This window comes from Terrapene carolina, unplaced genomic scaffold (assembly GCF_002925995.2).
Source record: "Terrapene carolina triunguis isolate 2854851 unplaced genomic scaffold, T_m_triunguis-2.0 Scaffold210, whole genome shotgun sequence".
NCBI lineage: Eukaryota > Metazoa > Chordata > Testudines > Emydidae > Terrapene > Terrapene triunguis.
The window spans coordinates 52,732,280-52,749,210 of record NW_020664561.1 but is presented as its reverse complement, the minus strand read 5'-3'; the positions used below and the strand labels follow the sequence as shown (position 1 = coordinate 52,749,210).

Sequence of the window (16,931 nt, the reverse complement as noted above, 5' to 3'; positions counted from 1 at the left end):
GAGAGCTGCTTTAGGAAGGCATAAATCAGCCTGCTCCAGAGCCTGGATTTGTTAATCTTCTGAGCATGGCCCATTTTCCCCCTCTCTCTGTCTTTCAGGCTGTTAGGGTGGTTATATTCATGGACCGTCCTTTTGTTGTGTGTGTTTCTAACCTATGGGATAGCCCCACAGCATAAGATTAGTTATTCTTTTGTACATTCAAAATAAATAACACAACGCATTTATTGGGTTTTGTTGGGGCTGCTTTTTCAGGATCCCCTAGATCCAACAAGAACGGCCATTGTGATCAGCTCTCTGGTAGCGGGTGGAGTAGCCGAACGCGGGGGTGAACTGTTACCAGGCGACCGCCTGGTTTTTGTAAATGAGAAATATTTGGACAATGCCACTCTAGCAGAGGCGGTAGAAGTGTTGAAATCTGTGCCCCCAGGTACTATTCGCCTTGGCATCTGCAAGCCTTTGGTGGTAAGGATTGATTTTTAATTTATTCTATGTTGTCACAACAGTGACACGTACGGATGTAACGTGAGCATAGTCCCCAATTCAACAAAGCACGTTGTTTAAGTCTGTCCCTATTCAAGACATCACCGAAGCAAACGCTTAACTTGAAATATGTGCTTAAGCCCCAATCAGTAGGACTTAAGCATGTGTTTGAAGTCAAGAACATAAGTACTGTCCTGAATAGGGATACTTTTTGGATTCGGGACCATACAGCAGACTTGAGAACACTGTTTCATTGTTCATTAATTAAGTTTATTTGTGTAGCGCCATATAATAAGACCCGAGGCCATGAAGTGCTTGCAGTATAAACAAACAAAGAAGCACTGAAAGAGTAATGTAACAAGACTTTTGGATTCTTTCCTTAAAAAAAAAAAAAAAAAAAAGTATATACTTGCCCATATCCTTATTTAGCTTCTTTCACCTTTGTCTCTTTTTAGGGCTGTCAACTAATGGCAGTTAACTCATGCAATTAACTCAAATTAATCGCGATTAATCAGTTGTAATTGCACTGTTAAACAATAGAATACCAATTGAAATTTATTAAATATTTTGGATGTTTTTCTACATTTCAAATATATTGATTTCAATTACAACACAGAATACAAAGTGTACAGTGTTGACTTTATATTATTATTTTTATTACAAATATTTGCACTTGTAAAAATGACAAACAAAAAATAGTGTTTTTCAATTCACCTCATACAAGTACTGTAGTGCAATTTCTTTATCGTGAAAGTGCAACTTACAAACATAGATTTTGTTTGTTTGTTACATAACTGCACTCAAAACCAAAACAATGTAAAACTTTAAGGCTACAAATCCACTCAGTCCTACTTCTTGTTCAGCCAATCACTAAGACAAACCAGTTTGATGCGAACGCCTGTTCTCACTTTCGGGTGACATTGTAAACAAGAAGTGGGCAGCATTACCTCCTGCAAATGTAAACAAACTTATTTGTCTGAGTGATTGGCTGAACAAGAAATAGGACTGAGTGGACTTGTAGGCACTAAAGTTTTACATTGTTTTATTTTTGAGTGCAGTTATTTTTTGAACATAATTCTACATTTGTAAGTTCAACTTTCATGATAAAGAGATTGCTCTACAGTATTCATATGAGGTGAATTGAAAAATGCTATTTCTTTTGTTATTGACAGTGCAAATATTTGTAATAAAATATAAAGTGAGCACTGTACACTTTGTATTCTGTGTTGTATTGAAATCAATATATTTGAAAAATGTAGAAAACATCCAAAAATATTTAAATAAATGGTATTCTATTATTGTTTAACAGTGCGATTAATCATGCAATTAATCACAATTATTTTTTTAATCGTGCAATTAATTTTTAATTGCTTGACAGCCCTACTTTTTTACTTTATTTTTTATGTAAACCCATCTTTTTATCCTTTCAATTTATAGTAAAACAAATTCTGTTCTCCTTCCCCTTCCTCATTCTCTCTTTCTCCACGGTCACTTCCCCAGCAGCCCCACCTTTTTATTTTATTTTAAGAATTTGGGGCTTTTTTTCTTTCCTGACGGTGTTTTTAATGCTGATGTATGTTTCAATTGCCTTTATAGGGAGAAAGCAAAGAGGAGGAGAACTTTTGCATTGTGGATCCCAGCACCATTGAAGACCACTCTGCATCTCCAGCACCAATAAATGATATTCATTCATCAATAATGCTCGAGGCACCACAGGTATTTGGCTGCTGTTTCATTCTATTTAAAAGAGAGAAGAAGGAAATGAGGTTCTAAAAGCCCCCTTTCACCTCCCAAAAACAAGTGTCCTTCAGAAGAGATGTCAATCCAAGGTTCATTCTGACTGGTGGGAAAACATGAGTCTGGGATGAGCCTTGTATTCTGGTAAACAATCCCTCTCTAAAACAAATCCCAAGATTCAAGGCTCTTTGTGAGCTAATGCTGAATGTGTATGTGACACCTTGCTTACAGAGATACTGGGCTACCTTATTTACTAACCCGTTGCATTAAGATGCATTGTCTTACCTTGAATATGAAAGGTGATATGAAGTAAGAATGTTAGATCTACTGCTAATGAAGTAAGAATGTTAGATCTACTGCTAATAACAATCAATTGTTGATTCAAGAAAAAAAGAATGGTATGTAAGCAGGATTTCTTTAGAAAAAGGCAGTCTGTTGTCCTAGGGTTGGGGTGCTAGCCTAGGATCTGGGAGTCCCAGCTCTGCCACAGACTTCAGGGACATGAGGGGCTGGAGTTTGATACCTTCACTTTGATACAGAAGCACCTTACTTCATATTTTGACTTCAGTGGGTTTCTCATGGAGTAATATACTACTTAATAGCAGTAAAGGGATTGGAATCTGGCCCTAGAGTGTCAAATTCTCCTGTAACACGTCTCTAGCTGTCACTGCTTATAATGAACCTAGTGTGTGTAAAATAGTTTTTTTTTTTTTTAAACCCCCCCCCACCACCAAAACTGGTCTGTCACTCACCAGTGTTAGTTATTGCCTCAGCCCACCAATTTGCCTAATCGCTATTGTGTCAAGTTGGCACACTTCAAAGAAAGCAGCTCTAAAAAGGGTAATGGCAGGCACCCTTTCTTGGATTAGTATTTCAGCTGTGAGATGAGTGGATTGATCTGACTCTGCAGGGTGAGATGTTGACCTTTTAATTAAAGGATTGTGTGGAATAAGCCAGGGATGCCTTCCTGTTTAAACTGATGGGGATAATGTACATGTTTGCATAGTGGGATGGCAGATAAATCCTCAGAATGTTTTGTTAGATTTATTTAGGCTTTTCCCTGCAGCTCTTAAAAAATACTGTCTAACAATTCCCATTCCCCAGCTTCCACCCAGACTTGCTTTTTCCTATAGTTCCAGGAATAGCTGAGCAGCTCCCAACTTTCATTTCTTTTATTGTTTTTAAAGTCATATCTATATTCATAAAAATGGTAAATCAGGGCAAGTTTCAAAGTTCCAGTTTAGCTGCTTCTACTAAAACATAAAACCTAACGGATACTCATTTAAAAAACAGAACGGTGGTTGTAATTTTAAAATGTGCCTGACATAAAACACAACTGTAAGAGAGCTTGCAGGAAACATGATGTCAAATCTATACTCTGTAATGTTTTATGCAGGGTTTTAGAGATGAAACATTCTTTCAAGAAGAACTTGTCGATGAACCACTTCTGGATTTGGGAAGACCATTTCAGCTAGCTCAGAATGAAACAGAACATAAGGAGTCCTGGGAAATGCATGAATTCCTTAAGGCTAAAATGGAGGAAATGGGTGAAGAGCGGGAAATGTTAGTGGATGAAGAGTATGATGTGGACCCGGATTATTTTACATATGCCTCATCACATGTAGAGGACACAACTCCACCTGCTGGGAAGAACCTGGTTTCTATTGGAGAATGGGCGAAGCAACTTGAGCCAACTAAAACACCAGATTTAAGATCCCTTATTAGCACAAATGCTAAGCAGTCCCCACATTACCTGTATGATGATGAAGAAACGGTAAGAAATGTTACCCTGGGTTTCAATCCTGCATCAGGATCAGCTAGTATGGCTCCCTTGTAACTGTACAGAGTCCTAGTGAAGTTGGTAGGAGACGAGCTAGCAGATACTGATGCAGGATTTGGACCTGTTTTCGATCATGATTTTTATACTCTTGTTTTTTATGGTTAGGTGGATTTTGACATAATTTAGACAAGATCTCTCAGTACATCGAGTAGATACCAATGGACATTATTCTCTTGCACATAACGCATTCTTAAAATCCCAGAACTAAAATGTATTTCCTTGCTGAATTTTGATCGCCATTTGGCAAATAATTTGCTATGTTGTTAACGCTGCAGAACTAATGATGGCTCCCTTTGTGACCCTTCTATCTTCATCTTTAATATAACTTGGCAGGTGTGTCTTCCATCATCTCTTATTGGCGCACAGGGAGATTCAAAGCTCTCTTTGCCATCTTCTAACTTCTGTCTCTTGTTTTTCTGCAGTGCTGCGGCACGTCAGTGAAACTGACTGTCATCCTGATGGCTTATCGCACCAGTGCAGAATGTTTTGAGGGCTGCCTGTGCTGCATTGTTAGCTCAAGCTATAACTCGAGCGTTGCCCCTAACCCAGCTGCTGTTCATGCACACACATCTCTAGCTCGAGTTCAGTGGTGCTTTAAATTCAAGCTTGCCAGCCTGTCAGGGGCATGGGTTGAGGCTCACGTACCGCTGATGCTGGAGCTAGTAGAGCAGTGGGGACTACTGTGTGCTGCTAATCCAATCCCTCTGTGCTGCTCAATTATTTTGCAGTGGAACTGCTGTTACTTAAGCTACTCTAGCTCGAGAGAAGATAACTGATAACTTGAGCTAATGCGGAAATGAAGACAAGCCTTAGAGATCTGGATGTTTGTCAGTTCCACTGAGGGCAGCTGGTCTGTAAGACACTGAGTGGAGCAGTACATCAGGAAATGATGAGGGGAAAGAGATTGTGACAGACAGATAATACTGGGGAGGGGAGAGGAGGGAGGGAGACCGCATAAGGCTCAATGTGTGAATGAAAATTTTGCATCCTCTGCTACTCTGAGAATTTCTTTCCCCTCTGAGTTTGCTTTCTGTTCCTGCATCCCCCAGAAAAGAAAGTAACTAAACTGGTTTTCCGTGCACCTAGTTTGCCAATGCAAATCAATTTTACCCTCAGTTTCCAGATGAAGAAATTGAGGCAGAAATGTTAAGTGACTTGTTTAGGGCCACAGAGGTTTTAGCGGGGAATACAAGGTCAGGTCTTTCATCTCTTGTAGTCCTGTGCTCTCTATATAAAGATGCCAAAATGCAGCTTCTGATGAATGTGATATTGATCTAAAACTGTTGTTATTCCACATAAGTGTCAGGTGAAAAACCCCTTGCTTCCTCTCTGGGTTGCAAAACAGGTAGATAGTATGAAGTTCATTTTATATTTTAATCACACCTGACATTGTTCACACTCATTGATGTTGCCTAAATGAGCAATTAATTTCATAATTATCCAAAAAAAAATTAAAGCAAGTTACAAAAATGTGAACGTTTGCTGTAAAATCAATGTTTATGTCAAATACTGCTATATGGGGCAATGCCAATGCTGTCTAATTTTTAACATCTCTTTTCTCCCCCATGAAGTATGAAGCCACAGTGGAGAACAACTGCCAAACAGCCATATTTGATGATATTGAAATGACTGAGTCAGTAGCAAAAAGCAAACTGGATTTAGGTTTGTAAAAGGCTTTTTTTTAATGCATTAATCTCATTTACAAAATTAACTTTCATTTTGCAATACAGTTTTGTTCATATCTTTCAAACGAGGTAGTATCCACAGTATGAATCATACTCACTTAAGATGATGGTCTGGCTTTGATGCCTTCCTTAAAAAGGACCTCCTCCAACTTCAAAATCCCATGTGTCTCTGAAAATATTTACCTACTTATTGTTACAAGTAACACTTAGTGACTGCAGCTGAAAGAGACCAGAGAAAATAATGCTATGTTTCTCAATTGTTGTTTTTAGCATGTCTGCTGTGTGCATTTGACTCTTGTGTTGTCAGTTTCCCCTATATAGTAAGGACTCCATTGGAACTACTTATACTCCGTAAGTGTTTGCAGGATTGGGCCCTAAATCAGTTTCCATTGTTGGTTGTGAAGGACCTTCACTACTATTTTTTTTTTTTTTTATTAAGGTAATACTTTTTAAAAAAAAATGATGGTAGAACCTCAAAAATGAAGCAAATTTTACTGCAAGTAAATCTTTATTCAGTTTTTATTTTTATTTTTGTTAACCTATATTTGGCAATATTGGAATCAATAAGAGGCATTAACAATTTATGATGGGGTGCTGTCTATCATATTTGTGCAATCTCACACTCAGTGTTTGGATGGACAGAGTAGACCTTGCTCTCAGTTTGAGCCCCAAACTTTAAAGCTGGCAGGTGTAGTAGATCCAAGATGTTCCCTAGAGTGTGGTCCCTGAAGGAGGACATCGTCCACCTGATCTCCAGTCATTGGGGCATGCCAACAGTGGACCTGTATGTAACACACAAAATGCAAAGTTCACCAGTTCTGCAGTAGGTATCCAGCTCAGAAAGCTGCAGCTCATGATGTGATCACCACCCTGCCTAGCCTACGTGTTCCCTTTGGTTTCTCTTATCTTCTGAATGTAGTCCTAGATGGGCGTCTGCTGATCTTCAGACTTCTGGAGTGTCCTCAAATGCTCTGGTCTGCAAATCTGACCTTGACCAGGGGAGCAAGTTTGGGAGGAACTGGTTGAGAATTTGAAAGTGGAAGGCAGCTTAGGTGAAAATGATCATGAAATGCTAGCGCTCATATTTCTAAGGAATGGTAGGAGGGAAAACAGCACAATAAAGATAATGGATTTTAAGAAGGCAGGCTTTAGCCAACTCAGGGAGTTGGTAGGTAACATACCATGGAAAGCAAGTCTAAGGGGAAAAACAGTTCAAGAGAGTTGGTAGTTTTTCAAAGAGACATTATTAAGGGTACAAGAGCATAGGAAAGATGGGAAGTATGGCCAGAGACCACCCTGGCTTAACCAGGAGACCTTCAGTGATCTGAAACTCAAAAAAAGAGTCCTACAAAAGTGGAAACTAGGTCTAATTACAAAGAATGAATATAAACAAATAACACAAGTATGTCAGGACAAAATTAGAAAAGCCAAGGCACAAAATGAGACTATCTAGAAACATAAAGAGTAACAAGAAGTATTCTACAAATACATTAGAAGCAAGAGGAAGACCAAGGACAAGGTAGGCTGATTACTCAATGAGAGAGGGAAGACAATAACAGAAAATGTGGAAATGGCAGACGTGCTAAATGACCTGCGCCTCCCCCTCCCCCAAAAAGGTTAGTAGCGAATTGATGTCTAACATAGCGAATGCCAGTGAAAATGAGATGGGATCAGAGGCTAAAATAGGGAAAGAACAAGTTAAAAATTACTTAGATGAGTTAGATGTCTTCAAGTCACCAGGACCTGATGAAATACATTCTAGAGTACTGAAGGAGCTGACTGAGGAGATATCTGAGCCGTTAGCGATTATCTTTGAAAAGTCATGGAAGATGGGAGAGATTCCAGAGGACCGGAAAAGGGCAAACATAGTGCCCATATGTAAAAAAGGGAAATAAGGACAACCTGGATAATTACAGTCCAGTCAGCTTAACTTCAGTACCTGGAAAGATAATGGAGCAATTAATTTAAGCAATCAATTTGAAAACACCTAGAAGATAATAAGGTGATAAGTAACAGTCAGCATGGATTTGTCAAGAACAAATCATGTCAAACCAACCTGATAACTATTTTTGACAGGGTAACAAGCCCTGTGGATGGGGGGAAGTGCTAGATGTGGTATATCTTGACTTTAGTAAGGCTTCGGATACTGTCTCGCATGACCTTCTCATAAACAAACACAACCTAGATGGAGCTACTATAAGGTGGGTGCATAACTGGTTCGAAAACCGTTCCCAGAGAGTAGTTATCGGTTCACAGTCAAGCTGGAATGGCATATTGAGTGGGGTCCCACAGAGATGAGTTCGGCATCCGGTTCGGTTCAATATCTTCATCAATGATTTAGATAATGGCATAGAGCAGCGGTTCTCAAACAGTGGGTCGGGACCCCAAAGTGGGTTGCAACCTCATTTCAGTGGGGTCACCAGGGCCACCATTAGACTTTCTGGGACCCAGGGCTCAAGCTGAAGCCGGAGTTCCATCCCCACCCGGGGCGACGGGGCTTGGGCTCTGCCCCACTCCCCTTCCCTGGGGCGGTGGGGCTTGGGCAGAGCAGCCTTCCCCCCCCCCCCCCGGGTCATAAAGTAATTTTGTTGCCAGATGGGGGTTGTGGTGCAATGAAGTTTGAGAACCCCTGGCATAGAGAGTACACTTCTAAAGTTTGCGAACACCACCAAACTGGCAGAGGTCGCGAATGCTTTGGAGGATAGGATTAAAATTCAAAATGATCTGGGCAAACTGGAGAAATGGTCTGAAGTAAATAGGATGAATTTCAATAAGGACAAATGCAAAGTACTCCACTTAGGAAGGAACAGTCAGTTGCACACATACAAAATGGGAAATGATTGTCTAGGAAGGAATACTGGGGTCATAATGGATCACAAACTAAATATGAGTGAACAGTACACTGTTGCAAAAAAATCAACATCAATTTGGGATGTATTAGTAGGAGTGTTGTAAGCAAGACACAAGAAGAAATTCTTCTGCTCTACTCTGTGCTGATTAGACTCAGCTGGAGTATTGTGGCCAGTTCTGGAGGCCACATTTCAGGAAAGATGTGGACAAATTTGGAGAGAGTCCAGAGTAAAGCAACAAAAATGATTAAAGGTCTAGAAAACATGACCTATAAGGGAAGGTTGAAAAAATTGGGTTTGTTTAGTCTGAAGAAGAGAAGACTAAGAGGGGACACGATAACAGTTTTCAAGTACATGAAAGGTTATTACAAGGAGGAAGGAGAAAAAAATGTTCTCCTTAACCAATGAGGATAGGACAAGAAGCTTAAATTGTAGCAAGGGCGGTTTAAGTTGGACATTCAGAAAAACTTCCTAACTGTGAGGGTGGTTAAGCACTGGAATAAATTGCACAGTGAGGTTGTGGAATCTCCATCATTGGAGATTTTTAAGAGCAGGTTAGATAAACACTTGTCAAGGATGGTCTAGATAATACTTAGTCCTGCCATGAGTACAGGGGTCTGGACTAGATGCCCTCAAGAGGTCTCTTCCACTCCTATGATTCCCTATATGGGTGGAGTTCCCTAATCAAGGACCAGTTGGTGCTCTCTTTAGATGATGAATGAACAGAAGGGTAAATTATAACAATGTGATGGACACCTCTGGTAGGGCTTAATATTTTACAGGCAGTTCCCATTATGCCACCATGTCAGGACAAGGGTAGTAGTGAACACCCTGAAAAGCTCAAGGTGCTCCCTAAAAAAGCATTTAAATAGCATTTTCTTAATAATTTAATCTTTGGGACTGGGCTGGTGACATTGAATTATTTTCACCACTATTCCATGATTTGTGTTGTCTCTGCAAGGCCAAAATCATGATTTTCCTTAAAATTGATGGTAAAATACTGTTCTGTCTACTCTCAGTGGAAGTAATTTATTGGTCAGTCTGGGAAAACACTCAGTGGCTGGGTGAGGGAGATTGATTTTTTGTTTTGTTTTTGTTATGCCACCCCCCTCTTTCCAGCAGAGAGAACTGTGTGGACAGACTCTTGCTCTTACACAGAGCCTATGGAATGAAAAATGAATGACCTCTCCCTTGATTTCAGTCGGATTCCAGGCAGGCACAGGCATCTGTCTGCACAGATCTCTTTGTAGGATGGAGGCCTGTATTTGCTATTTCTAAGCACACTTCTCAGTGTATCATATTACAAGGAGCATCTCTCATTTCAGTCCTCTAGCATTCTCTGTTGTCTCTGAAAATTATTTACACCAGAAATGCAGAATTGCTGAACTGAGATTATATTATTTATGCAGCAGGAGTGAGTCCCCAGCAGCATTTTAAGTTTTCTTCATGAATGGTTGTTCTGTGTCCCTCTTTGAGTCTTAGTTAAAGAATATTTAGATAAGTTAATGTATTCAAGTCAGCAGGCCTGATGAAATTCAGGGTACTTAAGGAAATATCTGAAGCAATCTTTCAACCGTTAGCAATTATCTTCGAGAACTCCAGGAGATGGGTGAGGTCCCAGAGGGCTGAAGAAGGGCAAAGATAGTATTGGTCTTTAAAAATAGAACAAAGAGGACCCAGGGAGTTGTTATAGACCAGTCAGCCTAACTTTGATACCTGGAAAAATACTGGAACAAATTATTTAATCGTCAATTTGTATGCATCTAGATCCGTGGTTCCCAAACTTGTTCCGCCACTTGTGCAAGGAAAGCCCCTGGCGGGCTGGGCCGGTTTGTTTACCTGCCGCGTCTGCAGGTTTGGCCGATCGCGGCTCCCAGTGGCTCCGGTTTGCTGCTCCAGGCCAATGGGAGCTGCTGGAAGTGGCGGCCAGTACGTCCCTCAGCCCGCGCCACTTCAAGCAGCTCCCATTGGCCTGGAGCAGCGAACCGTGGCCACTGGGAGCTGCGATCAGCCGAAACTGCGGACGTGGCAGGTAAGCCCGGCCCGCCAGGGGCTTTCCCTGCACAAGCGGCGGAACAAGTTTGGGAACCACTGATCTAGAGGATAATAGGATTATAAGGAATAGCCATTGTGAATTTGTTAAGAACAAATCATGCGAAACCAACCTAATTTCCTTCTTTGACAAGGTTACTGGCCTAGTGGATAAGGGGGGAGCTGTAGATATGCTATATCTTGATTTTAATAAGGCTTTTGACACATTTCCACGTGATAGTCTCATAAACAAACTAGGGAAACATCATCCAGATGAAATTGCTGTAGGTGGTGCACAACGGATGGAAAGACCATACTTAGAGTAGTTATTAATGATTGGCTATCAAACTGGGAGGGCATATTTAGTGGGGTCAGACAGCGGACAGTCCTGGGCCTGGTATTAATTCAGTATTTTCATTAGTGACTTGGATAATGGAGGCGAGATTATTCTTATAAAGCTTGTGATGATGCTAAACCAGGAGTGGTTGCAAGCACTTTTGAGGACAGGATTAGCATTCAAAACTATGGGGACAAATTAGAGAATTGTTCTGAAATTAACAAGATGATATTCAATAAAGGCAAGTGCAAAGTACTTCACTTAAGAAGGAAAAATCAAATGCACATCTACAAAATGGAGAATAACTGGCTAGGCAGTAGTATTGCTGAACAGGATCTGAGGGTTCTAGTGGATCACAATTTGAATATGAGCCAACAATGTGATGCAGTTGTGAAAAAAGGATATTATTCTTAACAGGAGTGTCATATATAAGGCACAGGGTAATTGTCCCACTTCACTCGTCACTGAGGAGGCATCAGCTGGAATTCTGTGTCCAATTTTGGGTGCCATACTTTTGGAAAGATGTGAATAAATTGGAGAGAGTCAAGAGGAAAGTTTAAAAAAAAAAAAAAAAAAAGGTGTGGGGTAAAAGGTTTACAAAACCTGACCGGTGAGGAAAGGTTAAAATAACTAGGCATGTTTAGCCTTGAGAAAAGAAGATTGAAGTGGGACCTGATGATAGCTTTCAAATATGCTAAGGGCTATTATAAAGAGAACAGTGATCAGTTGTTCTTTATGTCCACTGAAGGTAGGAGAAGAAGTAATGGGCTTAATCTGCATCAAGGGAGATTAGGTTAGATATTAGGAAAAACTTTTGAATTATAAAGGGTAATTAAACTCTGGAAGAGGCTTCCAAGGGATGTCGTGGAATTCCCATCATTGGAGGTTTTTAAGAACAGGTTAGAAAAACACCCGTCAGGGATGTTGCAGGTTTACTTGGTCCTGCCTAAATGCTGGGAGGCTGGATTTGATGGTCTCTCCAGGTCCCTTCCAGCCCTACGTTTCTATGATTCAAGTCACACATTACATCTCACATTTGGGCCTTGGTTGGTTGAGAAGTATGCTTCCAAGTATAGTAGTTTCTAGACACTGTTAATAGTCAAAAGGACAATAGATATAGAGACATTTACATCTAGCTATTTTACCATTCAGGTACGAGGCTTCAGAACGACTCAAAAAGACGTAGGTTAGTTGACCTTGAAGCAGCTGAAAGGGATGAACAAAAGATGGAGGATTACATTCTTTCCAGGAACCAGGAAACTGGGAGAGCTGTCACTCCTGCTCAGCCTGCAGCAGTGTTGTCCAGGTATGGAGGAAGTACATGATTTACACTTAGCTCTTTTCTATTTTCCTCTTGCTTTAAGTTAGCTGATTAGTAGAGCAGAAAGTTTTGATGAACTAAATGTAACTTTAATCCATAGAAGTCAAATCTTTGACCCTGGCAAAAGCTAGAATAAACTGAATTTTGCAGATGATCTCTGCAGTAACCAAATGGCCTGAACCCTCACCACCCAGGCTGCAGAACACTAACAGAACTGTATCACCTTGGCTACAGCCCCTGCACTTTCCCTTGGTAGAGGTTTTGGCCAGTGAATCTGTCTCATCAGACCTGTTGATCATGTCTTCAGCCTTTCCCTGACCTGCCTCTAACCAGGGCCGGCTCCAGGCACCAGCCCGGCAAGCAGGTGCTTGGGGCGGCACGTCCAAGTATTCAACGGCAATTCGGCGGACGGTCCCTCACTCCCGCTTGGAGCGAAGGACCTCCCGCCGAATTGCCGCTGCAGATCGCGATCGCGGCTTTTTTGGGGGCTGCTTGGGGCGGCCAAAACCCTGGAGCCGGCCCTGCCTCTAACCTTCCCTCTGAGGTGTCGCAATGAAATCTGCTGCAATGCATGTGGCGATGTGGAGTCTTTGCCCCACCTTTCACCATTCTGCTCCCCTTTTGTAGTGTAACTGGCAGTTTGGACCCTCTGCGCCTGCAGAGAATGTGTGGAGAGGGCTCTCGTTCTGTGGGAGCATCTACCAGTGCTGCTTTCTAGTGGGGACATGCAAGTGGAGTCTCCTGTTGGGGAAGCCTGGGCTATTCTTTGAATAGATAAATCACATGTGGTATAGCAATATAATTAACATCCCGGTCTCGGGGACAGAATGGCATGCTCAGGATCTGCTCACATTACCTCTCATTTGGCTTTAGGAAGAGTTTGACTTGCCAGTAGACTAGACTGCCTTCTGTGGCTTGCAGTGCACAATTCATGTCATTGATAGCATATTAGCAAATGTTTATTGCCTAGAGAGACCTGTAGAACCAGTAATAAGATGCACAAGTTTAATACATAAAAGTTTTTAAATTTGCTTTCCCCCCATCTTATCTGGCTTATGTCGCAACCTTAACTGTGTTTGAACCTTAATATATATATATATATATAAATAAAAGTAGGGGTATCTAGTCTCCTATATAGCATTTTTGATTTAAACATGAATATGCTAGAATGTATTATGTGCTATGGCAGAAGTGTCAACGCCTGTGTGAGTATGTGTGGAATGGAACATGTTTTTTTTTTTTTCCCAATTAGTGAATTACCTGAACGAGAAGAAGGAGAAGGAGAAGAAACTCCAAACTTCAGTCATTGGGGACCATCCCGAATGTATGTTGATATAATTACATTCTTTCTTTTTGCTTAGGAAACATTTGACGCCTTGGGGGCTCCAGGAGTTATTACACTCCTTACTGTAGCTTTTCTTACACATGTGTGACTGTTTTCATGGCCTTTTATTTTAGAGTGCTCTAGAATAGCGTTAAGGTAGTTAGATGCTCTGGGCTTTATTAAATACTGTAAACGCTAACAGATGTTCAGTGGAGAAGGTTTATATATTCTGTGTATACGACTAATTTTAGAAAGCTGCCAGCTTTGTGTTGCAGTTGAGCTGAAAGTTCTCGTTCACCTCTTCGCTACTGGTTTGAAATGTTACACATCAGAATTCTGCTGTCAAGTACATGGGTTACTCTGCTAATCTTAGGGTACGTCTATACTTACCTCCGGGTCCGGCGGTAAGCAGTCGATCTTCTGGGATCGATTTATCGCGTCTTGTCTAAATGCGATAAATCGATCCCGGATCGATCCTGGAAGTGCTCGCCGTCGACGCCGGTACTCCTGCTCCGCAAGAGGAGTACGTGGAGTCGACGGGGGAGCCTGCCTGCCGCGTCTGGACCTGCGGTAAGTTCGAACTAAGGTACTTGACTTCAGCTACGTTATTAACGTAGCTGAAGTTGCGTATCTTAGTTCGAAGTGTGGGGTTAGTGTGGACCAGGCCTTAGTGGCATAACTCTGAATTAATATAAAATTTGGTCCAATAGTGTTTGAATTTCAAACTACCGAAAAATATGTCTAATCTACATACTAGATAGCAAAGTGAAATAATTCCTTTGATATCTCTCTGTCCAGTCTGTGTATGTTAGATATCTTTCACAAAACAAAGGCCATCTGTCAGTTAAGGAGGCCTTGTCAAAGTTATTTCACTTTGTTTTGAGAGACAAGTTTGAAGAGGGAGTGTGGAAACAGAGATAAAGCAATTTAAAATACAATTGACAGTATTGTGTAATTCTGAACTATTTGCATAATGTTGTTGCATGACAACACTTTTATTATCAGAACAGTTTATTTTATTTCTGACATTGAAATACAGTGGAAATTGTGAATACGTTAATATTTACCTTGAGAAAGATAACTGCCATCCAGATAAATTTATATGCCATTTGATCAGATGAGTTTTCTCTTACAGAAAGAATTGGTTACTTTAGCTTCATTTTTGTATCTTCTTAAACACATTGGCTGCCTGCAGTACAAAGGTCATGTAAAAAGGTGTGATTCAGGGTTAGGCATAATACAAACCTAAAACTTCAGCTCAAGTAGGAGCCTATTATATATGACCTCTGATACATGGCAAACAACTTTAAGATATTTTCAGGAATCCTTTTTGACCTCTCACTAGTATGTTCAGCAACCTGAATATCAATTGACGTTTTCTGTATTGAAACACTTAATATTAACAAATTAGTATCGCCAGGTTGGTTCAAGCTGTCCTCAGTAGGAGCCCACCACTCTAGAATTTGATTTGAGTGATAGAACTCAACTGTGTTTATCTCGGTACCTATTTTTTACACAGACTTTCTCTGAAGGGAAAGGTCATAGGAGGGGAAGCAAGTTGGTTTGGTGGCAGAGTTTTGTTGTTATATTTGTTCACTGATGAGCTCACCTGGACTAGCAACAGGTGCTTCTTTTAAAGATTATTGCTAGTAAATTGATGAAACCTGAAAAACTATGTTATAGATTTTTGGAATATTAAATATTATATATTTAAATCTGTTAATAGTTATAAAATTATATGGTACTGCTTGCATTTTACAGTGTTGAAATCTTCAGAGAGCCTCACATGTCTCTTGGAATCAGTATTGTTGGTGGGCAAACTATTATAAAGCGCCTAAAGAATGGAGAGGAACTTAAAGGTATCTTTATCAAACAAGTCTTGGAAGACAGCCCAGCTGGAAGAACAAAAGCCCTAAAAACTGGGGATAAAATACTTGAGGTAAATGCAGATAAATTTCCTTTTCATGCTTTAAAAAGAGAGCATAGCTTCAGAGAGCTGTCTAGAAAAAAAATGTGGAATTAAGCATTGAATATATTGTGAATTTGATTTCACTCCTCAGCGTGCATTGTTCTATCTCTTTTTAAAAGGTCTTGACTATTGATTGCTTCTGTTAACATCCTATTGTACTATTTCAGAGAAGTTAAATAGGCACTGATTTTAAAAGTGGTGTTTTATGAAATAAAACAAATAGAAATCCTGCTTTTCTCACCATTTTTCATGAGCCATTCAATTGAAGAATGTAAGTTATTCTGGAATAGTTGCATGATTTGAGTGGTTCATTCTTCATGCAAAGTTTTGTGGCATTTTTAGAGGGTATTCAGTGTACAAGCTAGTTATATATTACTTGTGGAGTCCCTCATGTTAGCAGTTGCCTCATTCTTTGAGAGGGGAGAGTAATTTTCATAGGTGCCATTATCACTGGACACCATGTTGCAATTTGTTGGATACCATGTTGTGGTTCTTCACTCTCCCCTGAAACTGCTGTGACAATGTGATTTACTAGGTCTGATATGCTGTCTTGTAGCTAGGTGGAGCATTGTGGGGCTTTTTCTCTGTAGTCTTGCTAACCAGGACTGCTAATGGTCCCCTTTTGCCTTGGCCCTCTGGCCAGGTCATTTTTTGCCTCACCCGCTTCTGGGTAAACCACTGTTGTCTCCCAAGAGTCCCAGGACCTCACAACAGATTGACTGTCCATATCCAGGCCCAAAAATCCTCCCGGCCCTCTGTCTGAGGACTTCCCACTAATCTTCCCAGTGAGGCTATAGAGGAGCCCTGTCCCTCCCTCTGCTCAGGGTTCCAGTCCAGGGACCCTTGTAACAAGCAGTTAAGGTCTGTCTGGTCAGATCTGTTGCTTGTTCCCTGGGCTACTTCCCACATTGGCTTGCCATCTCCACAGGGAACTCGTATTCTCAATGCAGTGTGGGCCCGGCCCCAGGGTTAAACTCTTAGTTCCAGTCCTCCAAAGCAATAAAGGAAATGCAACTAAATTAACAGGAATAAAGAGCAGCATCAGCTTCTCTTTCCTGTCAGGATCCTGGCCGTCTGTCCTATCGCTCTGAGATCGCAGGCAAACAAAGGTAACTTGACTCTCTGCTGTGCTCCTTTCTGGGAGCTGAGGATGAGAGGTCTGTCCACCTCTCTGCAGGCTGAGTCCCTCTCAGGGCCGGCTCCAGGCACCAGCTTACCAAGCAGGTGCTTGGGGCGGCCACTTCTGAGAGGGGTGGCACGTCCAGCTGTTTGGCGGCAGTTCGGCGGATGGTGCCTCACTCCTGCTTGGAGCGAAGGACCTCCCGCCGAATTGCTGCCGCAGATCGCGATCCCGATCG

General features: G+C 41.1%; 1 protein-coding gene across 1 annotated transcript in view; it reads left to right on the top strand.

Annotated features, from left to right (window-relative positions):
- LOC113407222 (inaD-like protein) overlaps positions 1 to 16,931 on the top strand; it is a 212,845-nt gene that overhangs the window by 73,993 nt on the left and 121,921 nt on the right. Inside the window, exons 18-24 of the mRNA XM_026655445.1 lie at positions 253 to 462; positions 2,077 to 2,196; positions 3,614 to 3,991; positions 5,629 to 5,719; positions 12,112 to 12,265; positions 13,533 to 13,604; positions 15,366 to 15,543. Of these exons, the coding sequence (XP_026511230.1) occupies positions 253 to 462; positions 2,077 to 2,196; positions 3,614 to 3,991; positions 5,629 to 5,719; positions 12,112 to 12,265; positions 13,533 to 13,604; positions 15,366 to 15,543 (1,203 nt within the window). The remainder of the gene's footprint in view (positions 1 to 252; positions 463 to 2,076; positions 2,197 to 3,613; positions 3,992 to 5,628; positions 5,720 to 12,111; positions 12,266 to 13,532; positions 13,605 to 15,365; positions 15,544 to 16,931) is intronic.